Below are 24,535 nucleotides of genomic sequence, written 5' to 3' on the forward strand. Positions count from 1 at the left end.
GAGGGAAGAAGTTTTTTTCATCTCTTCTTTGTTCCCGATCAATCTTTGTTTTCCGTAGTGGCAATATTTCGCCTCAAATTTTGAGAAGTTTTTCCATAAGCCCACTACAAGCATTTTTGTTTCGTTGTTGGTTTTTCCAACAACTCCATTTTAACCTTCTTGGAAGGGTGCTTTCCAAGCTCAATTGTGGCAGAAGTTGGCATTTTCTTCTCCATTCTTTTATTTCAATGATCTATCTTCTATTCTTTCTTCTGGAGTCATTGTGATGTTGCTCTCTTCACTCGTCATCTCGAATTGTGAAGATCATGTTCTTTTCATTGCTTATTCCGTTTCAACCGGAGTGGTTACACGTCCTTCCTTGTCGCGGGAGCTCTTCATTCATGTCTTTCAATCCACAAGGTTCCCGTAATGTTCCTTGTTCCTCTTTTCTAACGGAGTGTTTTCAACTTTGTTCATCTTCATTGTATTCTTTCTTTCAATTTGTTTAACCTCTCAAGGTTCGTAGTTTCACTTGTTTGTCGAAGAAGCAACTTTGTTTTACCTCTTCCTCTTCCGCTTCTCTCCGGTGCCGTCCTAGATCTCGGGACGAGATCCTCTTGTAGTGGTGGAGTGTTGTGACGCCCAAGACCGGAGCTCCAGATGCCTTCCATGGTTTCCGAGATTCGTGGTGTGATTTGTTTTTGCTTGTTGCATTCATCATTGCATCATGTGCATTGCATCATGTCATCGTGCCTTCATTTTTTCAAAGCTAACTAAAACTCAACCAATTAAATTGTATGGATCTTCGATTCATTTAAACCGAGGGAATTCACATGGTGATTCTCTTTATAACATATCCTCCCGATATTAGGGAGCTATATTAAATATTCCATTTTTCGGAATCGCCCATAAACACACTTGCATATTCCCCATGTCTTTTCTAGTTCAAGCTTGACTTCAAAACCTTACCAAAAATTCTCTTCCCATTTACCGAGGTTCCTCCAAAAATCCAAACATTTTTGGGAACTTCAAAATCCTAGTCCTAGTTCAATCCACTTGAATTAAATTCAAATGAGTTTGAATTTAAATCTTTCAATCTTGCCCACTCCAATTTTCTTGGACCGTGCACATTTTTGCGAGTCCGGGAAAATTAACATCTTTCCTAAATTCCTTTCCCTAACCTCCTCTTCCTTTTCCTTCTCTCTAGTGCTTTTCTGTTAAAGAAAAATAGAGAGAGAGAGAGAGAGGCGGCCTGCACTGCTAGCCACTTAGGCCTCCCACCACGCCGGCCGAACTATCTGTTGTTCCCACAGCCCACAAAATCCCTCCTAACCCTCTCCCTCCCCATCTCCCCGTTCTTCCCCCTCCCGCAGCGCCGCACGCTCGCACACATTCAGCACCATGACCGCGCCCGTTTCCTTCTTCTCCCCCGATTACCGCTTGACCTCGATCCCCTCCTTCCTCCTGGCGCCGCCACAGGGTGAGAGAGGGCAGCCACGCGCCGCTTCTCAACCGCCAGGATCTCCGAGCCGCTGCCTCCCCATCTCCGGCGATGGCCGCCGCCGCTGAGCTCCCAACCTCTGGCAGCCCCTGATGCGAGTCTGGCGCCCTGTTTCTTCTTCGTCATCGGCGAGCCACGCCGTCCCTGACCAAGGCAAGGTCGCCGCTCCGGCCAAGTCCCTCGTCCGGATCCGTCAAGCCCCGCCGCCTCCTGTTGTTTTCCTTCCTCGTCGGAGCCGCGTCAAGTCACGTCGCTGCCCTGCTTCCTCGTCCTCGTCGTTGCTTCCCTGCACCTCTAGGCGCCGCCCCTGCAGCTCTCGGCATCGAGCAGGATCAGGAGCGCCACGAGGACGCCCGCCTCAACCGCGCCTGGGCTGCATTCTCGCCCTGGCTGCTTGCCCGTGGGCCACGCGGCCTGATGCCGGCCTCACCAAGGCCCAGCTCCGCCAGCTCCTCCGGCCCATCTCCCGCTGACCTCCTCAAGATCACAACATAGGACCTGAGAACCGTGGCTTTCGCTGCTAATTTCCGTGGACGTCAAGTACGAGTACCACGACCCTGGATGGCAGCGAGTCGTGTACCTCTATAGCCAGTGTGCTTTGCGTCAAGTCCGACTACGACATAAACGACTACGCGATGAACCCGAAGGACTTGGAGTCACCAAGCACCTCTCCGAACGAACGGGGACGACTACCGTCGCCAAGATCGAGAGTACCTCTACGAAAACGCCAAGTACCCCTTCATGTCGGCAAGACCCGCAAGTCGGACCCTGAATGATCGACGACTCGTGGACCATGTACAACTACCGTCGCCTTGGGTTTCGTCAAGTTCCTCACCATGACTATGAACGTCTATGAATCATGTACAACTACCGTTGCCTGAAGAACCGTGGGTCACAAGACTCGTGTACGACTATCGTGAGTACCTCTACCGTCGTCGTGTACCACTACTTCCACTACCGTCGTTGTGGACCCGACAAGTTCGCGAGTACAACTACTTCCTCTATGACCCGCGAGAACCGCTACTTTCACTACCATCGCGAGAACAACTACTTCCTCTACGAACTCGAACCGCTCTGAGAATGCTCCCTTGGAAGGTATAACCGCCGGTATGACGCCCGTGGACAAATGCTTGTGATATGTTGTATGAGATGCTCCTGTTTGGTCGTGTTCGCACCGTGTTCGTTTTGTCACTCGTTTCCTTGTCATCGATTCGTGGGACACACGGTATCCGGGATCACTCCCCGTTGCTCTTGCATGTTTCCATCACCCCCACTTGTTCCTTGGACCGAGTTATCGGAACCGGGATGTTGGCGTGGCGCCATGTCTATTTTCACCGCCGTGGCACCATTCCCCTTTCGCCGCCGTGGCACCCTTTCATTCCGTCATGGCGACAAATGCTCTTATGATGCTCATGTCAACTTTTAACAAAAATTGCATAAAACTTACACATGTCATCCGCATCATGATAACAACTTCAAGAATGTTTAATTTGAGGTTTTCTTTAAATTGCTAAATGACATGTGGGGATTTACCGAAATTGCTGTTTGTTCCGGCCTCATTTAAACTTGTTTAGATCGATGTTTTACTCATGCTACTCCTTTTGCCATGTTTAATAACATTTAATATTGTTGAGTAGTTTAAACAAGAGAGAACTAAATAATTGATGTGGTGTTTCGTCAATGTGCAACTCGTTGCATATTGAGCTCCAGTTAATTTGTAGTACTGTTTCTGCACTTTGCCATGCCTGCCTCTTTAAATCGGACATGCATCATACTTGTTTGTGCATCATGCCATGTTTATGTGATGGTTGTTTACCATGTTGTTTGTTTTTTTCCGGTGTTGGATCTTCTTGTTAGTTTTGGTAACGTTGCATTTGTGAGGATCCGTTCGACTACGTCCGTTTGTCTTCTTCATGGACCCGTTCTTCTTCCTTGCGGAATCTCAGGCAAGATGTCCATACCCTCGAAATCACTTCTATCTTTGCTTGCTAGTTGTTCATTCTATCGCTATGTCGTGCTACCTACCACTTGTTATATCATGCCTCCCATATTGCCATGTCAAGCCTCTAACCCTCCTTCCTAGCAAACCGTTGTTTGGCTAAGTTACCGCTTTGCTCAGTCCCTCTTATAGCGTTGTTAGTTGCAGGTGAAGCTGAAATTTGTTCCAGGTTGGAACATGGATATGTTGGGATATCACAATATCTCTTATTTAATTAATGCATCTATATTGGTAAAGGGTGGAAGACTTGGCCTTATGCCTGGTGTTTTGTTCCACTCTTGCCGCCCTAGTTTCCATCATACCAGTGTTATGTTCCTTGATTTTGTGTTCCTTGCGCGGTTGGGTGTTATGGGAACCCCTTGACAGTTCGCTTTGAATAAAACTCCTCCAGCAAGGCCCAACCTTGGTTTTACATTTGCCTAACAACCTAAGCCTTTTTCCCTTGGGTTTCCGGAGCCCGAGGGTCATCTTTATTTTAACCCCCCGGGCCAGTGCTCCTCTGAGTGTTGGTCCAAACTAGAGCCCTTTGCAGCACCACCTCGGGGAAACTTGAGGGTTGGTCTTAGTTGTACGGACTGCTCAACCGATGTGCCCTGAGAATGAGATATGTGCAGCTCCTATCGGGATTTGTCGGCACATTCGGGCGGCTTTGCTGGTCTTGTTTTACCATTGTCGAAATTTCTTGTAACCGGGATTCCGAGACTGATCGGGTCTTCCCGGGAGAAGGAATATCCTTCGTTGACCGTAAGAGCTTGTGATGGGCTAAGTTGGGGCACCCCTGATAGTCTTGATCTTGCGGGTGTGAGATTGCTGAGTCCTCGTGACTCACAGATACTTCCAAACAGTTACAGGTGCCGATGATACCAGTGCAGGTGACGCAACCGAGCTCAAGTGGGAGCTCGATGAAGATCTTGGTCATTGTTATTTGTCTTTTCCGGTTGATCAGTAGTGGAGCCTAGTTGGGATGATCGGGGATCTAGCATTTGGGGTTCTCTTTTTTTATTTTGGTTCTGTAGTCGGACCTTGATTGTACTCTGGATAATGTATGTTTAACTTGTATTTGTGTGAAGTGGCGATTGTAAGCCAACTCTTGATCCCTTTCTTATTCAGTACATGGGATTGTGTGAAGATTACCCCTCTTGCGACAAACCCACCATGCGGCTATGCCTCTAAGTCGTGCCCCGACACGTGGGAGTTATAGCCGCATTGTGGGTGTTACAGGAAACCAAGGACCCTACGGAGCCATCATCATGGAAATTATCTCTAGATCGTCACCACTCTCTTGTACCTTTACTTTTGAAAGTCGTCGATGTAATTTCGAAGCTCATAAGTTAGCTAAGTTTGATTTGTCTTTAGCTCAAGGGCGTCATGTGTGGCTTGGCCAGCCGCATGACCAAATTTGTATCCCACTATCTGTGGATTTTGAATAAAGTGGCTTTACTCCCTCAAAAAAATCATTAGGATGCCACAGCATCAGAGTGCACACATGCACACATATACAAAGTAGATTTTCCCAAAAGAAAAAGCTTCATGACAATTGGACAGCAGGGGTGCTTTTGATTCATTGTATTTTTTCTGTAATTAATAAATAATGGCACTGTTTTTTGCAGGGAGATAATAATGGCACTTGAAAATGGCTTTCTACTTATTTTAGCTACTCCAAAATCCTAACCATGTAATTACATTACAACCCAATTCGAAGCGCGTATACCGGATATAGTTTTGTAAGAAGAGTACGATACATGCGTGCACTCATAATAGTACGTACAAATCCAAAGTGCTAATTTGAAGCAAATTGATCGGGCACAACAAGAAACGGCTTGAATGTCCAAACAAGTCCCACAAGCTCGACAACGGCCAAAAGAAAAAACAACATCTGGTCACCTACATATAGCAAAAGCCAAAAAAAAGAGGAGTTAACAAGAATAGGAAGTTTTCAGAATCTCACTTGTCTAATTATATATAAAAGCATATACTCGTCAAAACAAACTATACAAATCGATTTGTTCATTTATTAGTTTAAATGATAAAGCACTCCTTGCATATAATTTACCTGGAAAAAAGAAAACATGTTGGCGTTTCTGTGCCCATGAAAACCTGCATTACCAGATAATTATTAAATATGTGAACATTAGAACCTTTACATGTTACACACTTTTGTGGATGATTAATTTATCTTAGAGAAAAACTAAATTGGTGCCATCTCCATCAATGATATAAGTACATTGATCACTAGGATTACATTGTATTCGTAGTACACGTCAAAACTAATTGAAACTAACTTTGATTTAGTTTTAACATATGTAGTTCTAACCCTGGTGGTCACTATATTTATATCTTTGATGTAAATAGTAACTCTCCTATCTAAAAAAGTTTAAACCTATTTAAGGATGAAAGATATGGCTTATGTTTTTCCCAGAAATCTGAACCTTGAAAGGGAATTATATGTGTGGTGGTTGAAATATCAGAAAATGTATCTCATGTCGCTCTAAAATAGAAGCCAAGAGCTTATGTTCCTATGAAATGATAACATAATATGCATTTATACTTACACAATTCCAGCTCCTGCTGGAGCGAATGTTTTACAAAAGGACATTAAAGTGGTGGCTAAGCTATTTGCAGTTGCTCTTTGATCTTGAGTCTGTCAGTCCCATGTATAGAGACAATTACAAAGCTGCAGAAAATGCAATTACACAAAAATAGTAATTGAATAAAATACGAAGACACGTACCACAGAATTATTCTGAAGAATGAATGAACTAGTAACAATGGTAATCTGATAAGTATGTGAAAATGGACAATGTTAGTAAGAATACTGAGAAAAAATTGATGTATATATTTAAAAAAAATCATTGTACAAGGTAAGGTAGCAATTACAAAAGGAGGTTGTTGTTATAAAAACACTTCACATTAGTCATTGCAAAGATAGAAAAGAATCATGTATCAAGGTGTTCATAAATTCTTTAAAATGATGTACAAAAATTTAGGATATGGATACTCACAAGGAAATTATTTTTAAGAATCGATGCAATGTTTACTGCTATTGACGACCAAGGTCTTGAAAGATGTGTGATTGGTGCATATGTAAACAGAAGCACCATAGACATGCTCTGCAAAATCAGTCCACATCAATATTTAGTCAATTCAAACTAACAGTGAACTTCCATTGAAATACAATCATGTATAACTTGAACTCACAATCGCAACACGAGAAGTATTGATTGGTCCCAGAACTCTGATAATACGGGGGAAAATAAATGTTTGGTATACAAGAATGCTAACACCTATACACGAACATATGAAATCATTAGGGGAAACAAGTATTGCAGTATGAAATTAGAAAAATATTATTTTTAAGTAGGAGTTCTTATAAAAGGTAAGGGGCACTAGCATATTTTCATATCATAGTGAAGACACTCCAGCATATCATACAACATATCATAATTCAACAATCTCATACCCGCGAGACAACACAATTCGAGTTGTGAGTACAAAATTGTTTCTCTTTCTCTTGTCAACTAAAATTTGTTTCACTTGATCTTGCCAACCATGGTGTGTGTTGCTCAGTTTCTCTACCCACCAGCATATCAACTCAAACAAGGGATGCCATATGAAATAAGGAACAAGAAGTGGACTAAAGTACTGATACATATTAAGGTTATGCAGATCATTACAATATAGAACAAACATCCATACCTGTAATTGCAAGAACTTGACCAACATCCTCAGACGAGAAACTTAGTCCACCATACTTTCTGCCACTTTCAGCCCATAAGGAGAATATCTAAATATGTGATCCGAAACATAAGTGTTAAGGTGATAGAAACTAAATTTCTAGTCTACACTAACTTTGATTATTGGCACAAAGGGAATGTCCTAAAGGACAATATTTGTTTTTTTTCTTTCACATAGTTTACAATGGGATAATCTGAACAGATTTATAGACCATGGCGACTAAAGCAAGGAGCAGTAAGATATACTGAAAAAAATGTATGGAGACTATTCATTTTGTTGTATCAATGGTATTTTGGCTTAATCAACTCGATCTTCAATGATGATAAATAATTAACTCATGCGGAAACAAAATGATGTGTATGTAATGTTATTAGTTGTGTTTAATACAAAATAATGCAAACTATTTAGAAAATTTATCTAGCTTAGATAACATAACATGTGATTATTCATGTCGTGTCTAACTTGTTAAAATAATTATCGTCAATGTATCAAAGAAAACAATATGGACAATTAATCATGCCTTTCACTATGCATGTGTTTGCTATTAGTTTATCTGAGGCTCAATGAGACCATTTTTTTGTTGAAAACATATAGTTTTAAAGTAACACCATAAACGAGACATTGGAAACAACAAGTTTTCAAGCAAACCCGTTTAAAAGAATACCTCTGAATATGCCATGTCATCAAAGGACACGATACAAAACAGAATAATAGATGACATCAATGGCCAGTTCTTCAATACATTGTTTTTCATTGTTGAAGTAATATTATGCTCGACAATCTCTTCTGAATTAGAAAAAAATGCAGTCAAAGATTCACTCGCTTGATCTTCCTTTTCGTCAGTGTTGTGGTTATGTAGTGTCTCCTGAAATTTATGTAATGTTATAATTATGTTATTAAGAGCTAGAGATAGCATGAAGTGCACAACGGATCTTATCAAATTAGGACCAAACCAAGTAAGGCCTTTAGGTCTAGCGAATCAGCTGCATGTATGCCTTGTTTTCAGGGAATACTTTACTAGTGAAAAAAGGGAAAACTAGAATCAAGTGATAAGTAATATAATATGTGGTTATGCATTATCTTGTGAAATTTATCACATATTTTGGTTAAATTGCTAAGAGCTTAGGAGCACACAAAATGTATGGTGAACCTTACTATTCATTATTGGTAACTATACAGCTAGAGACATGCATCAAAATGTACATTTTCACAGAATACTTGTACTAGTACTACATAGGAAAATAAAAATAAGTCATAAGTTATATAACCTGACATTTACTGAACCCAGAAGTTGGTGATAAAAGTTGAAATGGTAAAACGATGAGCTTGATTACAATAAAATCTTTGACGTGAGTAGACATCGGACTACTGATCCTAGCATACCATCGGATCAGTGCACAACCATCGGATACTTCCCATTATTTAGACCCTACATTAGAGTACTTTGTAAAAAAAATCTTTATGTGATGAATATTGAATGAATATTTTGTTCGCACATATGCAGCAAAATGTATAAGCAATGAGAACATTGTGGATTAACGGCACATACCGGGAGCCAAATGCAGCTTATTAGAACAGGAAAGCTGAAGACTGATATACACAGACAAGGTAAGAAATATGGGAACCTAAAAAAAATATTTCAATAGTTAATAAGTTGAAGGATAATGAGTAGACGGTAAATAACTTCACAGTAACAAAAAATACCTTCCGAATAATGAGTCGACGGGAAATAACTTTGGATATTTTTCTGTAGGCTATCAAAAAAGTAAATGTAACACATAATATGAATTGATTAATATAGGATACAGTAACTCATGTATTACTACAGTTTCCATGGATACCTGTGCAAGATATCCGCCAATCGTTGGTCCTACAATTAGACCTATTGCCCATGCTGTGCTAACCTATTCATACAAAAAGAATTGAATGCATTATCTAAATTATAGAATTAGAGTACAATGGAAAATGTTTGGAGCATAATGTGTAATTTACAAGTGATAATGCAATAGCATGGTGCTCTGGTCGACAAACTTCAATAGCATAAGCCTGCAACGATCAATTGCCAAGTAAACAGCCTTAACTTGTTCAAATGACAAATAAAACTTCAGAGCACACAACCAACATACTCGTATAGGTCCAATTATGCCGTTCAAAGAACCAAGAAGAAATCGTGTAGATATTGCCATCCAGTAATGCACACTTAGTCCGAATAAAGCACTGAATAGAAACCTGAGATATTATAAATTTCACATCATCAATTTTGGATGTGTGATAAAAATATAGTGAAAGCAAAATACCGCTAGCTAGTACCTAAATTCATTCTTATGTAAACATAGAAGAAGTATACTAACACGGAGAAAATTCCAAGCACAATAACTGGCTTTCTCCCAATGCGGTCTGCTACCATCCCCCAAGCCGTGGAGGTTAAAGTTCTACCAAGCATATAGGAGGCACCTACAAAGATTCAGAATAGGCCATTAGTCATTCTTCCTGAGTGAGAGTGCACAACACGTTTGTATTATCTGTAAATATAACACTCTTGGAACTCAGAGTTCCAACAATTTGTAAGGGTCTTACCTACAAACCCAGCATAGAATCCAATGTCCTCTACTGTTTTGGCAATGTGCAAGTCTCGTATCTGTTATTTGAGAGGAGTATCACAAAATATTTTTCAGAGGTTACCTGTGGTCATGGATAATGTTGGGCCGACATTTGCATAGATGCATGATTACAGTATTATTAACATAAATAACCAAGTCAGGACAAATGTACCAAACACTGTCCCATACTGCAGATGCATCCTATTTATGTTAGTAAAATGCTATCATATCGTATTACAATTTACAACCTTGGAGAACTAAATAACAACATGACAAATGAATATGTAATGCAGACACAAACTATGTACGTAGACAAAACTAGAGCGTATTTATAGTTTCAAGATTCAATATTTAATATTTCCTACAATGCAAAGCTTATTGTCTAGACAAAAAAAAGATGTAGGCACATTCTAAAAAAATGATGTAGGCACATAATTCCATAAGCACAATCTTGTATTCTTTTGATCCCAAATGTTATGGTTTTCTTTTACATTAGAAAAACGTACCATGAAATACAAGAAGGGGAATAGCGACGATATTGGCAAACCTAGAATGAGAAGGGCAAAGAGTTAAAAATACACCTTTTACATTGATGCTCAAATTATCAGACGGCACAAAAATAGAGCAACGGTAGATAAAATCATGCATAAATGCATTAGCCAGACATTTCAGAAACTGATTCCTCGTTGATTCTGCCACGGATAACTGCAGTAGCTTAAGCTGCCAAACTGACACACCGATCTTCTGAGATGGCACCAAAACAGAACAACTACGACTTAAAATGCTCTGCTTCACATCACCTGACCTCACCCAGTTTAGCTGGACAAAGCATTCCAAATATGTTCCAGAGAGAGAGAGAGAGAGAGAGAGAGAGAGAGAGAGAGAGAGAGAGAGAGAGAGAGAGAGAGAGAGAGAGATGTGATGCAGAAGTAACAAGTAGCTAGACCAGCTAGGTAGATACATACATGAGACGAGGATGATGGTCCAGATGTGGAAGAATTCCTTGTAGGGGACGCCGGGGTTCAGCGTCTTCCTCCGCTCCACGGCGCATCCCGGACACCCTTCACGGTAGACCGCCGTCTTCTTCTCCAGCAACGGTGCTGCTGCCTCGCCGCCGGCCATCGATCCTTTATCCAGGCTCGCCGCTCAGTAGCTCAGCTTCAATCAGTGTGTACAGCGCAATTAACAACCGAGGGCCAGGGGTGGTTTTTATGCATGTGCTCAACTACCGTGGGCACAAGTTGATTGAGACATGCATGTAATGTTGTTCTTGGAACCGGTCTCTTAATGTCGTTTCATCTGCAACAATCCTAGTCGATCTGCGTGCGTGGCGTCTTGCCAGTCTCTCGTGTCCGTTCTCCAAACAGTGCTTTGATATGTCCCGCTGGTTTTGTACGATGTATGTGTTCTTGAATCTTGTTTTGTACTCTGCACCATCCTAGCTAACTGCTTCCACACAATCCGATACGATGTCTATTGTGAGGCCAGCATAAGGCCTTCCTTGATAGCCAGGATTTCCGATTCCAAACACATCATCACACGAAAATAAATGCCGACATGAACACAAAACGAGTTCTCGAATCTTGTTGAGAGGCCTCCCGGGCACCACTCATGCTACACCGCGCGCCCGCCACCTTCTCCCCCGTCTCCATCAACGGTGGCCTGCCTCGATCGCTGGCGGTCATCGATATTTTCTTTCTCTCTTCTCCCAAAACCTGTAGAGTGGGCTGCGCAAGTATACATGTGATCGGTTGTGGTTTGTCTTAACCTAGAAGACACAACTACTCCCTCCGTTTTGAATTATTTATCGCAGGTATGGATATATCTAGATGTATTTTAGTTCTAGATACATCTATTTCTGTGACGAATAATTTGGAACGGAGGGAGTATTAAACAGAGGATGGCTCATCCCAGGAGCTAGCTCCATCACCGTAATTATACGTTGATTGGGATGTGCAAGACTGTGGAAATACTCTCTGTCTCATTTCACCTAATCCCGATCATTATATGGCATCTTGTCGGTCGCACGTGCCGTCTTCCAAACAATGCTCTCTCCCATCCCTTGATCTTTACATGCCTAATATTTTTCAAGCGTTAAAAATCACAGTACTTGCATTTGCATGCAGACTTATAATCTTATTTACTTCTGTCATTCTGCTTCTTAGAATAAAATATAACCGGCTCCAATATTTTTAAATCACTTCAGCCTTTGTTCGAAAATAGATGAAATTACAGTACTTGCATTTACATGCAGACTTATATATTTTTCTTTACAAAGGGAGTATGATGCAAGCCAGCAGCAGCACACGCACATACCACTGTCCAGTGGTGGAGCTTGTCCAAAATAGCTGGGCGGGCCGGCTGATAGAAACAGCTATTGGGGTTGTGTTCTGTGGCCCAACAATAGATATAACATGAAAAAAATCTCATAAGCTGGGAGGGCCGGGGCCCTTTGGGCCTTGCTGTAGCTCCGCCACTGCCACTGTCTATCAAAGGTTTTCGAACAAATTATTGTGCTCACTTCGATTTTAGACCCAATTCTTATGCATTAGCTCTGCAACTGTGTCCACCTAGTGGCCGAAGATGTAATTGGCGCATACAGTAATTTGTTTATAGACGGTCTAACTTTAGCAACCCCCCTTTCCCCGTTCGTTTGGTGCTTCCTTCTTTGCCTGATTCCCATCTCCTTAATATTCTCTCAAATATTGGTGTTTCTGTTGATTGCAATGTTGGGTCCCCTGCCTCTTTACTTTCTCTGATCCGTTTGAATGAGGAGGCCCAGGCGGGCATTGCTAGGGCCAAGGAGGCCGCTGCCAGGAAAAAGGTGGCCTCGGATGTTGGTGAGGTTGGTGGGTCGGGGGAGGGTGGTGGCCCTCCTCCCACAACATCAAAAAAGGGGCGGCCTTCTAGATCTAAATCCTGCGTGGCCCCGAGCAGGTCGAGTCTCCGCATCAAAAACCTTTCTTTTGAATGAAAGCTGTGTTCGGGAACATCCGGGGTTTCGGTGCTAGGGGGCGTCGTGACCAAATCCGAGATTTGGTGCATGATGATAATATCGATATTGTGTGCCTTGTTGAAACATTCAAAGCCTCCTTTTCTCATTCGGAGTTATCTACGGTTGCTGGTGCGGATCGGTTTGTGTGGCGCTGTCTCCTGGCGTCCGGGCATTCTGGTGGCATTCTTATTGGGGTGAAGGTGGATTTTTTCGACTTTGTTGCTTTCGATCATGGGGTCTTTTGGGCTAGTATGGTGGTGTTCCACAAGAATCTCAATATGCTTTGGGAGATTATGGTGGTTTACGGTCCAGCCGATCATTCGTTGACCCCGCTGTTTCTAGATGAACTCACCACTAAGATTGATTCTTGTAACATTCCGCTGGTCATTAGGGGTGATTTCAACCTTCTTAGGTTCCCTGCTGAGAAGAGTAATTCTAAGTTTTCGTGTCCGCTAGGTGATGCGTTTAACAATTTTATTGCGGATTGTGCCCTTCGTGAACTACCTAGGACTGGGGTGCGTTTTACTTGGTCTAACCATCAGGCTTTTCCGATCCGCTCGGTGTTAGACTGTGTTTTCTCCTCCTCTCCTGGTATTTGATTTTCCCTCGAGCTTCTCTCTCTGCCTTACCCCATGTTGGTTCAGACCACTCCCCTCTCATCTTGGAGTGCCCGCTCCGGCTATAGTTTCCATGTTTCAGTTCAATGCTTCTTGGCTTCTGGTCGATGGTTTTTACGATATGGTTGAAGAGAAGATCTCTTCCCTCTTACATTCTAGAATCCTTTCTTTTGGCCCTATGGATGATTGGCATTTTTGCTCGTATCAACTTCGTAAATTTTGGAAGGTTGGGGCCGTAACCGTACGGTCGAGGCTCTTAAAAGTAAGCGCGAACTGTTGGGGCAGGTGTCAACGCTGGATGCGGAGGCTGACTCTTCTGGGATCTTGACTGCTGGTTGGCAGCATAGGTATGACCTTGAGGCCAACCTTTTGCAGCTTCACCGACAGGCTGAGGTTTACTGGAAGCAGCGTGGCACGATTAACTGGACCCTCAAAGGGGATTCACTCAGTGCTTATTTTTTTGCTATTGCTAATGGTCGACGTCGTAAGTACTCGATTAATAGTCTGGTAATTGATGGGATCCGGGTTGATGATTCCCGCCTTATTTTGGAGCACGTGCATAATTTATTTGTTGGATTGTTAGCTGCTTCCCGCTTTACCCATGGCTTTTCAAACGATGATTCCCGCTTCCGGTTTTGTTATCTCGCCCAATCTCTGGGATGAGCAGAGACGGGTCTCGGAGGAGGAAAACCTGGCGCTTTTGATCCCTCTTTCTGTGCATCAGATCGAATTGGTTATCAATTCTGCTAACATGAATTTGGCCTCGGGCCTCGATGGCTTTTCTGTCCCTTTCTTTTGTCGTTTCTGGTTGGTGTTGCGTCCTTTGGTTTGTGCTGTCATCCAAGGTTTCTGTTTAGGGACTGTCGACATTTCTCGTCTTAACTACGCTATTTTATCTTTTATTCCCAAAGTAAAGGGTGTTGATTCTATCTCCCAATTCCGCCCTATTGCTCTGATTAATAAGTTTGCCAAGTTCTCCTCTAAAAGGTTGGCGACAAGGCTGTCGCTTGTTGCCCATCGTACCATTAGTCCTACCCAAACCACTTTTATCACAGGAAGGGGTATTTTGGATGGTATTCTATGCTTACATGAAATCGTTCATGGCCTCAGGAGGAGAGGCTCTCATGCTATTATACTCAAACTTGATTTCAAGAAGGCATATGATTCTATTAGTTGGGATTTTCTCCGTCGGGTTCTGCATGCCAAAGGGTTTGATGTTGGGTTTGTGCATAGGCTGATGCAACTTGTTTCTGGTGGACACACTGTTGTGGCAGTGAATGGCTCCATCATCAAGTACTTTACCAATGGTCGTGGCCTGTGGCAAGGTGACCCGATTTCGCCCATTCTTTTCAATTTTGTGGCGGATGCCTTATCTTGCATGCTGGATCGTGCCGCTTCGTCTGACCGTATATCTCCTGTCATATCCCATCTCCTCCCACGGGGCATTACTCACCTCCAATATGCTAATGACACAATTATCTTGGTGGAGCTGAACGAGGCTTGTCTTGCCAATCTTAAGTTTATCCTATTATGTTTTGAAGCTTTGTCGGGGCTCAAAATTAATTTTTCAAAAAGTGAGGTGATTCTGACTGGGGTTGATGCAGCTGAGGCCTTGAGGGTGGCACAACTCCTAAATTGTTCGCTTGGTTCCTTCCCCTTAAAGTACCTAGGTACGCCAATCTCTCCTTTACATCTGTGTGCAAAGGAATTCAAGTCTTTGGTTTCCAAAGTAGGCAACATAGTAATGTCGTGGCATGATAGACATAATACCTCGGTAGGGAAAGTATGTCTCATTAATGCGTGCCTCTCCTCCCTTCCTTTGTTCATCATGGGCTTCTTCATGTTATCTAAGGGTACACATGCGGGTTTTGACAAGCATAGGGGTGTCTTTTTTTGGAACTCTTCGGATAACAAACGCAAATACAGGTTTGTCAAATGGAAGATCATTTGTAGACCTAAAAGCCTTGGGGGGGCTTGGGATTTTGAATCCTTCTGTTATGAACAAATGCCTCATCGTTAAATGGTGGTGGAGGATAATGACAGGTTCCCCTGGCACTCTTCGGTTTGATCTTTTGAAAGCTAAGTACTTCCCTTCCGGTAGCCCCATGTTTCCTTCTGCGTCTCGTGGGTCCCAGTTTTGGAGACACTGAATCAGAGTTAGGGGCGTGTTTCGTGATCACGTCAAGTTTGTTGTGAGGAACGGTGCTTCGACTCGCTTCTAGTTGGACTAGTGGTCTAGCGATGCTCCTTTAGCCTCTTCTTTTCTGGTTTTGTTTTCCTACTGTTTTCAATCCTGATATCTCAATCTCTGAGCTCTCTCGTAATAACTGGGATCTGGGTCTCTGGAGATCTCTTTCTCCTATAGAGTTGGAGGACTGGCACCGGCTTGCTGCCTTGTTCCCTTCCCTCTCGGAGGAGGAGGATTCGGTGGTCTGGCCCCATGTGGCCTCTGGGAGATTTTCGATCACATCTCTTTATTTCAGGATTATTGCCGGCTCCCCCATATCTAAGTTCAAGCATATTTGGGCAGCCATGATCCCCCCTAAGATTAAGATTTTTTCTATGGCAGGCCTTTAGAGGTCGATTGCCTTCGGCGGACCAGATTCGCAAGAGGAATGGTCCTGGTTTGGCTTTTTGTTCTCTATGCTCTACTCTAGAAAACACCAATCATATCTTCTTTGGCTGTCCGTTGGCCAAACTGGTCCGAGGTTGTGTTTGTTCTTGGCCGAATGTTTCTTGGGATCCCACCTCTTTCTCATACCTTCGACTATTAGCTGGCAACATCCAGGGTCTGTCTAAGAGGCTGTTTTGGGCTGGGTTGGGTGCTCTTTGCTGGTCTTTGTGGACTACTAGGAATAAATTCACTATTGAGGGTGTTTTTCCTAACAAACCGGCTGATGTCCTGTTTAAAATGTATCTTCTTGCAGCAGTGGAAATTATTGACTAAGCCAGCGGATCTGGACGGTATGGAGGAGTTGATCAACAAAGTGTGGGCGCCTGCCAATCTGATGTCCTCTCCTGCCACCGCTAATTCCTCCTAGGTTTTTGGGTTATCCATGTTTTGCAGTAGGTTGTTGGCCTGCGCGCCTTCTTCTGTGACATTTGGGCATGTGTGCCTCCGAACTTCTGTGTTGTGCAAACTGCGGCTTTTGACCGTCTGACGTGGTTACGTGGTACGCTTGTGTTTGGTCTGTCTAGTACTCTACCGTGTGGCTTTATCTATAAAGTCGGGTTTATGTCTTTTCTCTAAAAAATAACTTTAGCATCACACTAGACGGTCATTCAAGATCCGATACACCAATTCATCAGAAGGGGATGATTCTAGGGTTCTAGGAGGAAGAAGGAGATCTTATCAAAAAGGAGGAAGAAGGAGAGAGGCACACGCAGGTGCAGAGAGAAAGAGAGAAGAGAAAAGAGATATCTGTTCTTGGTCGCCTCCTTGAGAGCTGCCCCCCTCATCAAAGCTGCTGACCGTTGCGTACATGGGCCGGCCTTTGAGTGTGTGCCTAGTCCTTCCTGACGGGCCTCCAGCACCGGTTGGTGGTGGGCCCTGCTTGTCGGTGGCAGACTTGGTCGTGACACTCCACTTGTCTAGAGGTGGGGGTGCCGGCGCCGGCGCCCTGGCCCCGCCATCTCACCTCGGGAGAAGTTACCAGAAAATAATGAGATGGAGGAGGAGCACAGCGGCGGGGTGCGGCGGAGGTGGCTCGTCGACGTCGCCCGCTGGCGCCCCTCCCCGACGCAGTTCCAAGCCGCGGCTGCCCTCCTGCCGCCGCACCACCGCCATGCCATCGCCAGGTAAACTCTCCCTCCAATTCAACTCCCCCCCATGCTTCCTTGCCCTCTTAACTATGCCCTTCGGAGATGGATAAGAAAAAAACCCATGGAATTGGTAGGGTTGAATTCGAATCAAAACCCCTGACTATGCCCTTCGGAGATTGATCTTGCTGTGGGATTCAACCCAACTCGCTGGTGCAGGTTTGTCAAGGAGGAGGACAGGAAACGAGCGCTCATCAGCCGGCTGCTCCAGTACTCGCTTGTGCACCGTGTTCTTGGCATCCCATTCCACCAAATCGACATATGCCGAACAACTGAAGGGAAGCCGTATCTGGTACTGCAGCTTGTTCAATCAATTTCATTCCGACGTCACTACAACAACTCTTTACCCTTTACTTACTCTCAACTACATCAACGGATGAAATGAGCATTTGTTAGGTCCAATAGCTTCTGCAATCAATGGATCACCCTCTTATTAAGTTATATGCCCTTGTCATTCTTGCAGGAGAATGGCCCTCCGGCCTTCAGAAACTTCAATTTCAACACGTCGCATCAGGGTGACTACGTCGGCATAGCATCTGAGCTGCTTTGCCTTGTTGGCCTTGATATTGTGTGTATCTCTAAGCCTCAGGGAGAAACCACCGTAGAATTCCTTAAGAACTTCTCTTCGTACCTCACAGACCATGAGTGGAACTGCATTGATCGTGCTGCCGGTTCCATTGAGATGTTAACAGAGTTCTACAGGTAATTATTTGTTGGGAGCTTTCTGATAGACAATAATGTACAGAGAATCAGCATCCAGAGTTGTGGTTGAGTGTCGGGCCCTCTACCCTGATGGATAATTCAGAAGACTATGAGCTAGTTCTAGAATCACCACGAAAAAAGCACAATAAAAGAGTAGTAGATCAATGCTACTACTTATGAATTTCTGCTGAAACCTAACCAAGTACCTGTACTCCCATGTCCTAAAAGTTATCATTGCTGCACTCAAGTTCATAGATGCTGCAGTGTTTAACAACCCATTCAGCTGCGTGAGGCTTGAGTCCTAATTTTTAATATTTTAGCAAAAACAAATCTCTGGGTTTTGCCAACAATGTGGAAGGAGATTTTTTTTACTAAAATAAATAGTTTTAAGATTTTGAAATAAGTACGCTTCAAACACTACCAAGGATGTGGTTCTGCTTTTGTAAGAAGTGTATGTTAGCAGCTATGTTAGTTGATATCATCTCCATGCTTTGATGGTCTGCATAGTATAAATTGTTTGTCTTTCTTTTGGAAGAAAGACAGCCAAAGTGCATCTTAGATTTGATAATTATCAAAGAAAACAACCAGTACATTACATTGAAAAACATACTAGCCTTCTTCTTCCTCCGATTGACTGCCGCCCGTTGGAGATTGAAATCGCACTGAACCAACGGTAAAGAAAAGGGACACCTGCAAATGCCCTCGCCATACCAGGCTTTAAATTGTTCGTCTTTTGTAGGTACTGGTGTCTCAAAGAAGCATTTGTTAAAGCTGTAGGCGCTGGGGTTGGATTTGGGCTGCATCGCTTGGAATTCCACCATGTTGAATGGAGTAACATCTCTGTCTACATTGACGGGATAGAGTCTAGGAAATGGAGGTTCTGCCTTTTCAAGCTTGATGAAATGCATTTGGTATGTATGGATTTGTTCACATCATATTCTTTGCACAGATAGAAATCCAATTCAAAATCGATCTGGTGATATAAATCTGTTATATGTTCTTTACAAAGCGTGGAGTAGGGATATGCTCTTGCAGGTTAGTTCTTGTGACAGGTTACTTACCATTACAAATGCAATTGCAGGCGTCCATAGCGAAAGGGCATCCGGAGGATGCTACACACAGCTTCAAGACAACATTGTCTGATGTGGTTGTTGAGGACGAAGAATTTTATGCTGCACTAGAGATACCAGATGAAACTTTCACGCTACAGACAGCGGAGCAACTTACACAATTATAGTCTTAGCTGGCTAGATTTCTTACATAGTGCAGTAACATATGAGTGCAGGATTATATCAAGAGATGAAACGCCTTAGGCTTATTGATTCCCAGTTGCATACCACTTCACGAATGAATCAAGAGATGACATATATACTTGAAGGTGTCAAATAAGTAGATAATCAAGAGATGACATATACATGAAGAAGGTGTCAGGATTTGATAAAAAAAACTTGAAACTAGAAAGATAGATGAATGCCTGCTAAATGTAGGCCAATTTTTATTCAGAACAAGGATGCATGATTTATGCTCAGAGCTTTTGCGCAGGATGATCTATCAGGATTTTTTTTCCAATTTATGGCAAAAGGAAATCACAATTTTGGAAGGGTTTACATGCTATAATAATCTGGTTTACGATGAGAGCTGCATATATTGTAGATTTGTAGTCAAGTTGTCTCATGCGAAATTTTGGCCAGGTGTCTCTAGTCATTTCTCAACATAATCACTGTGTAATACAGCCATCTTATTTGGAGCTTCAGAGGCCTCTCAAGGTTGAAACATTCTGTATGGCTGCTTCCAGGTGATAGAGATCTGAGGCGTGGAGGATTACTCTGTAAACCATGTAGAGATCTTGAATCGTCAGAACAGATGCTGTTTTAGTTGCCTTTTTGGTAAATTTTCATTGGTGTGTGCATAGAGATTGAAGAGTCCTGGAACCTTATGGATGCTGTAGGTAACACAGATGACAAATGTTGAATCGACTTCAATTCTATGCATGAGGGCTGCAAGCCTGCAGAACGATATATTTTATTTTGAAGTATAATTTGTAAACCTTTAGGATGATCACCCCAAGTGCAACCGCAACATTTTAAAAATAGCAATCTGAACTCACTTCCATAATGTGCCTTTATCTTGGAAAATAATGGACATACACTCGAAGAGTTGTATTAGTATCAAAATGGGGAGTACCAGGAACTGACGGCCATGGCTATAAAACATTGACCGGAAAAGAGAGCAAGTGAGGAAGCAAGGGAGCAAGCAAGCTATATCCGGAGTCCGGCGCCCGTTGCCGCCATTCCCTCCACACCTTCCAAACTCCAAATCCATCTTTTTCTCTGTCGCACAAAGGCTTTCCAACCAAACAAAGCGAAAAATGCTGCATGCTGGTCTCTCTTTTGGCCGGTTCTCCATGCATGCCTTTGTCTCCGTCGGAGAGCCATGGGCCAATGCTGCGCCAAGGGTGCCGGGCGCGCCGGCGACGCCAACTCGGACCCGCCGCTGCCCCCGCCCGCAGCCCCAAAGGTGGAGCCCGTTGCATCGTCGTCGACCGCCAGCAACGGCGTCGCGGCGCCGCCGGCCGCCAATGCCAAGCCGGGCAAGCCGCCGCCCCCCGTGGGCGAGGTGCTCGGCCGCGCCATGGAGGACGTGCGCACCACCTACTCCATCGGCAAGGAGCTCGGGCGCGGCCAGTTCGGCGTGACCCACCTCTGCACGCACCGCTCCACCGGCGAGAAGCTGGCGTGCAAGACCATCGCCAAGCGCAAGCTGGCCAACAAGGAGGACGTGGAGGACGTCCGGCGCGAGGTGCAGATCATGTACCACCTCTCCGGCCAGCCCAACATCGTCGACCTCCGGGGCGCCTACGAGGACAAGCACAACGTGCACCTCGTCATGGAGCTCTGCGCCGGCGGCGAGCTCTTCGACCGGATCATCGCCGAGGGCCACTACACGGAGCGGGCCGCCGCCGCGCTGCTCCGGGCCATCGTCGGCATCGTCCACACATGCCACTGCATGGGGGTGATGCACCGGGACCTCAAGCCGGAGAACTTCCTCCTGCTCAGCAAAGGGGAGGACTCGCCGCTCAAGGCCACCGACTTCGGCCTCTCCGTCTTCTTCAAGGAAGGCGAGGTGTTCAGGGACATCGTCGGCAGCGCATACTACATCGCGCCGGAGGTGCTCAAGCGGCGCTACGGCCCCGAGGCTGACATCTGGAGCATCGGCGTCATGCTCTACATCTTTCTCGCCGGCGTCCCGCCGTTCTGGGCGGAGAACGAGAACGCCATCTTCACCGCCGTGCTACGCGGGCAGGTCGACTTCAACGGCGATCCATGGCCAAACATCTCCTCCGGCGCCAAGGATCTTGTCAAGAAGATGCTCAACATCAACCCCAAGGAGAGGCTCACGGCCTTCCAAGTCCTCAGTAAGCACTCTCCCAAACCTGATTCATGCGTCATATGGTTCATGTGTCGAAGCTTATGGCCTGAAAATTGTGTGGATTTGAGTTGCCAGATCACCCGTGGATCAAAGAAGACGGAGACGCACCCGATACGCCGCTCGACAATGTCGTTCTCAACAGGCTCAAGCAATTCAGGGCCATGAACCAGTTCAAGAAAGCTGCGCTGAGGGTAGGAGGAACTCTTGTTTTTCTCCTCATATCTAGCTGTTGAACTGAACAAACAATGCTTAGATTGCAGTTTGTCAGGCACTCAACATTGATGGTGTGTGTGCTTTCAGGTTATAGCTGGGTGCTTGTCGGAAGAGGAGATCAGGGGGCTCAAGGAGATGTTCAAGAACATCGACAAAGATAACAGCGGCACAATCACGCTCGAAGAGCTCAAGAACGGGCTAGCAAAGCAGGGCACAAAGCTGTCAGACAATGAAATTGAGCAACTCATGGAAGCAGTGAGTCTTCACTCTTCAGCGAGCTATCGATAACACGGTTCCATTGCAGGACAGGTTTTTCATCAAAATTCATCTGTACTTCAAATTTCTCCAGGCTGATGCAGATGGCAATGGATTGATTGACTACGAGGAGTTCGTCACCGCGACAGTTCACATGAACAAGATGCATAGAGAGGAGCACCTATACACAGCATTCCAGTTCTTCGACAAGGATAACAGTGGGTAAGCTGAACAACAAAATCAACAGACTAGGTAGCTGAATTCTGTAGTTTAGATAGCATTTTACTACGACTTATGTTTTATCTCAAAAATCTTGCAGGTACATAACAAGAGATGAGCTCGAGCAAGCCTTGAAGGAGAAGGGAATGTATGATGCCAAAGAGATCAAGGAGATCATCTCAGAGGCTGACACTGACAATGTAAGACAGCAAGTATAAATTGAGTATGCATTACACATACGCAATCTGATGCACGGAAGTTAAATTGCACACAAAAAATAGGACCTGATAAAATCAAATTGATAGCCAGTTTACTCAGTTGACAATGATTAATTTATTTTATTGCACATATAGGATGGGAGGATAGATTATTCAGAATTCGTGGCGATGATGAAGAAAGGAGCAGGCAGCACCGAGCCAACGAACCCAAAGAAGAGGAGAGATCTAGTTCTAGAGTGAAACAGGCATTTTAGCTCAAACAAGGAGATGTGCAGTCACCACCAGTGCAGAGTGCATAATGGAACCCTCTTTCCAGATGCTTCTCAGCATGAGCTCAAAATCGTGGACAGATTTGTACAATCTACTTACTAGTTGCTGAGGAGTACCACTTGGATTGGAATCCACATACATACCCATGAATTTGGGGAAGAAAGATGGAGTTGTCTCCCACCTGCACATTTTTGTCATCTTGTACACTTACACACTTACATAAGATGTTGGTGGTGCGCAAGCCCTAGAGGTCATCGGTGCATTCATGAGGGTGCAAGCCTCTGCTGATGTGGTTGATGGAGAAGAAACATAGAGGACTAGATGAATGAAGATATGATTGGTCTTCACCAACAATTTCAAGACTACATATGGTATATAGTGAGGCCAGATGAATTGATTTACTTGTATTACAACAGGTCTGAACTAAATAGATGATTTCATTTGCTTATGTTACACCAGATGAATACAATAAGTTCACAAAAGATTCATAACAGTGTAGTTTAAAGAAATTATTTCACTGCGTCTGGTGTTCCTTGGTTTGTCATTACAGAGAATTGATGCATTGCAGGAGCATCACGAAACAAGATCTAATGACCCACCGACACTGAAAAGCCTGGTCGCAACTTCATCAAACTTACTCCATCCCAAGTAAATGAACAATCCAGGATGTGATAAGCTAATAATGTAAGCAGATACCTGCGCAAATGAAAAGAAAAGTATTGTGTCAATGGAAAGTGAGGTCGCTACTTATTGGACAATTTGCTATGGGATGCATCAGCGGAATCTCCCAGGTTCCTGCCACCAAATGGTTTGCGAGGAATGAGCGCTTCTCACCTCGAGAAAATCCATTTATTCGCCGAATATCAGTGGTGTAGTTAAAGTCTAGTTAATTCACCGGAAATCGTTCTATGATGCCATACCATGAGTACAAGGAGATGCATGAAAGGGGAAAAGCATTTTTTTTCATTTTTTTTAAAGTGTGGGGAAAGGCTGCGTACTATAGACCCAAAGTGGTCGGACCCTTCCCTGGACCCTGCGCAAGCGGGAGCTACATGCACCAGGTTGCCCTTTTTTTTTTTTAAAGTGTGGAAGCATGTATTTACCTAGTAGAGTTTATTTTGCAGTTTCTAGAGAACCATTGCCTTGCAGTGCTTCACGTTCCCTTTGACGGCGTTCTCTCTGCAAATTTGGACAAGAAATTACACATTACACACACGAAATTGAAAATTGTATCCAATAAATCAAGATCCTAGTACTCTCATTGCAAGTTGTTGGGAAGCAAGGATGGGTCTATCATGGAACATGTGCAGTGCAGATGTAGTTTCCCTGGAAGAATTTACAGAACGACATTAAGTGGCGCAATTCAACTGGGCAAGGCACTCCTCAAGGCGTAATCGCTTCGGTCCAACAGCACATCCAGTCCAAACAACTTATCTATCGAACCGCTCCCAGGCATTTCCACAAACAGCTGATGTGCAGATGCGCAGGGGCAAATCTAGAACAAGACTCCAACCAAACAGGCACTCGTTCTAGCTAGGAATTACACGGTGATTGAAGTTTGCAGTGGATATGTCTCAACCAACGACGATCACAGGCATTTCCGCATACAGTCGGAGAAGAAGGAGCGGGGAGAGGGTGGGGGTACCGTACCCTGCGGTCCCAGTAGGGGTGGAAGCAGACGAAGTCGTAGACGGGGGTGATGGTGCTGAGGAGGACGAGGTTGACGCTGTTGAGTATATTGTGTACGTGTATATGTGTGTGTAGGGCCCACCTCCTGTTTTCCTTGTATAGTTGAGGTTGTGGCCCACCTCTGTACTTATATATACGTGCCTGGTGCACCGATCAATATATCGTGATTACACAGCCATAACTTGTCCTTCTACATGGTATCTATCGCAGCAAGATCCTAACCCTAGCCGCCGCCGCCGCCGCTGCCTCACGCCGCCGTCACCAGCCACCGCCGCCGCCGCCCTCCCCTAGGCCG

General features: G+C 44.2%; 4 protein-coding genes across 7 annotated transcripts in view; 2 read left to right on the plus strand and 2 right to left on the minus strand.

Annotated features, from left to right (window-relative positions):
* Window positions 1-5,100: 5,100 nt before the first annotated feature.
* LOC119286209 (protein ZINC INDUCED FACILITATOR-LIKE 1-like) lies at window positions 5,101-11,144 on the minus strand. 4 transcript variants are annotated; one of them, XM_037565575.1, is made up of 17 exons: window positions 10,780-11,140; window positions 10,321-10,361; window positions 9,792-9,852; window positions 9,566-9,668; window positions 9,341-9,443; window positions 9,207-9,260; window positions 9,056-9,118; window positions 8,919-8,968; window positions 8,764-8,839; window positions 7,909-8,079; window positions 7,176-7,263; window positions 6,678-6,763; window positions 6,482-6,589; window positions 6,211-6,255; window positions 6,032-6,120; window positions 5,533-5,576; window positions 5,101-5,363 (listed from the first exon to the last, which is right to left on the minus strand). In XM_037565575.1, the coding sequence occupies exons 1-17, from the start codon at window positions 10,934-10,936 to the stop codon at window positions 5,260-5,262; spliced, it is 1,443 nt and encodes a 480-aa protein (XP_037421472.1). In that variant the 5' UTR covers window positions 10,937-11,140; the 3' UTR covers window positions 5,101-5,259. The 4 variants fall into 4 exon arrangements, with proteins under 4 accessions (XP_037421472.1, XP_037421471.1, XP_037421473.1 ...); XM_037565574.1 differs by having other exon boundaries at window positions 7,879-8,079; window positions 10,780-11,138; XM_037565576.1 differs by lacking the exon at window positions 6,032-6,120 and having other exon boundaries at window positions 7,879-8,079; window positions 10,780-11,144.
* Window positions 11,145-17,048: 5,904 nt separating this feature from the next.
* Window positions 17,049-19,932, plus strand: LOC119286210 (L-aminoadipate-semialdehyde dehydrogenase-phosphopantetheinyl transferase-like). Its single transcript, XM_037565578.1, has 5 exons — window positions 17,049-17,224; window positions 17,405-17,537; window positions 17,709-17,947; window positions 18,687-18,858; window positions 19,029-19,932. Exons 1-5 carry the CDS (start codon window positions 17,094-17,096, stop codon window positions 19,182-19,184), a joined length of 831 nt encoding a protein of 276 aa, XP_037421475.1. The 5' UTR covers window positions 17,049-17,093; the 3' UTR covers window positions 19,185-19,932.
* Window positions 19,933-20,380: 448 nt separating this feature from the next.
* Window positions 20,381-22,542, plus strand: LOC119286212 (calcium-dependent protein kinase 25-like). Its single transcript, XM_037565579.1, has 6 exons — window positions 20,381-21,362; window positions 21,452-21,567; window positions 21,677-21,844; window positions 21,939-22,066; window positions 22,164-22,263; window positions 22,417-22,542. The coding sequence occupies exons 1-6, from the start codon at window positions 20,381-20,383 to the stop codon at window positions 22,519-22,521; spliced, it is 1,599 nt and encodes a 532-aa protein (XP_037421476.1). The 3' UTR covers window positions 22,522-22,542.
* A 543-nt stretch (window positions 22,543-23,085) lies between these two features.
* Window positions 23,086-24,535, minus strand: part of LOC119286213 — a 6,838-nt gene continuing 5,388 nt past the window's right edge. The window contains exons 3-5 of the mRNA XM_037565580.1: window positions 24,202-24,277; window positions 23,655-23,730; window positions 23,086-23,247 (exon numbers count right to left, since the gene is read on the minus strand). Of these exons, the coding sequence (XP_037421477.1) occupies window positions 23,665-23,730; window positions 24,202-24,277 (142 nt within the window). The 3' untranslated portion in view covers window positions 23,086-23,247; window positions 23,655-23,664. The remainder of the gene's footprint in view (window positions 23,248-23,654; window positions 23,731-24,201; window positions 24,278-24,535) is intronic.

This window comes from Triticum dicoccoides, chromosome 4A (genome assembly GCF_002162155.2).
Source record: "Triticum dicoccoides isolate Atlit2015 ecotype Zavitan chromosome 4A, WEW_v2.0, whole genome shotgun sequence".
NCBI classification, from domain to species: Eukaryota; Viridiplantae; Streptophyta; class Magnoliopsida; order Poales; family Poaceae; genus Triticum; species Triticum dicoccoides.

Coding starts and splice junctions, on each gene's coding strand:
- LOC119286209 (XM_037565574.1), bottom strand. CDS start 10,936: ATGGCCGGCGGCGAGGCAGCAGCACCGTTGCTGGAGAAGAAGACGGCG. Junction 9,119..9,206: donor ATGCTATTGCATTATCACTT/GTAAATTACACA, acceptor TTGTATGAATAG/GTTAGCACAGCATGGGCAAT. Junction 7,264..7,878: donor ATGACATGGCATATTCAGAG/GTATTCTTTTAA, acceptor TCACATATTTAG/ATATTCTCCTTATGGGCTGA.
- LOC119286210 (XM_037565578.1), top strand. CDS start 17,094: ATGGAGGAGGAGCACAGCGGCGGGGTGCGGCGGAGGTGGCTCGTCGAC. Junction 17,538..17,708: donor CTGAAGGGAAGCCGTATCTG/GTACTGCAGCTT, acceptor TCATTCTTGCAG/GAGAATGGCCCTCCGGCCTT. Junction 18,859..19,028: donor AGCTTGATGAAATGCATTTG/GTATGTATGGAT, acceptor ATGCAATTGCAG/GCGTCCATAGCGAAAGGGCA.
- LOC119286212 (XM_037565579.1), top strand. CDS start 20,381: ATGGGCCAATGCTGCGCCAAGGGTGCCGGGCGCGCCGGCGACGCCAAC. Junction 21,363..21,451: donor CACGGCCTTCCAAGTCCTCA/GTAAGCACTCTC, acceptor TTGAGTTGCCAG/ATCACCCGTGGATCAAAGAA. Junction 22,067..22,163: donor TTCGACAAGGATAACAGTGG/GTAAGCTGAACA, acceptor AAAATCTTGCAG/GTACATAACAAGAGATGAGC.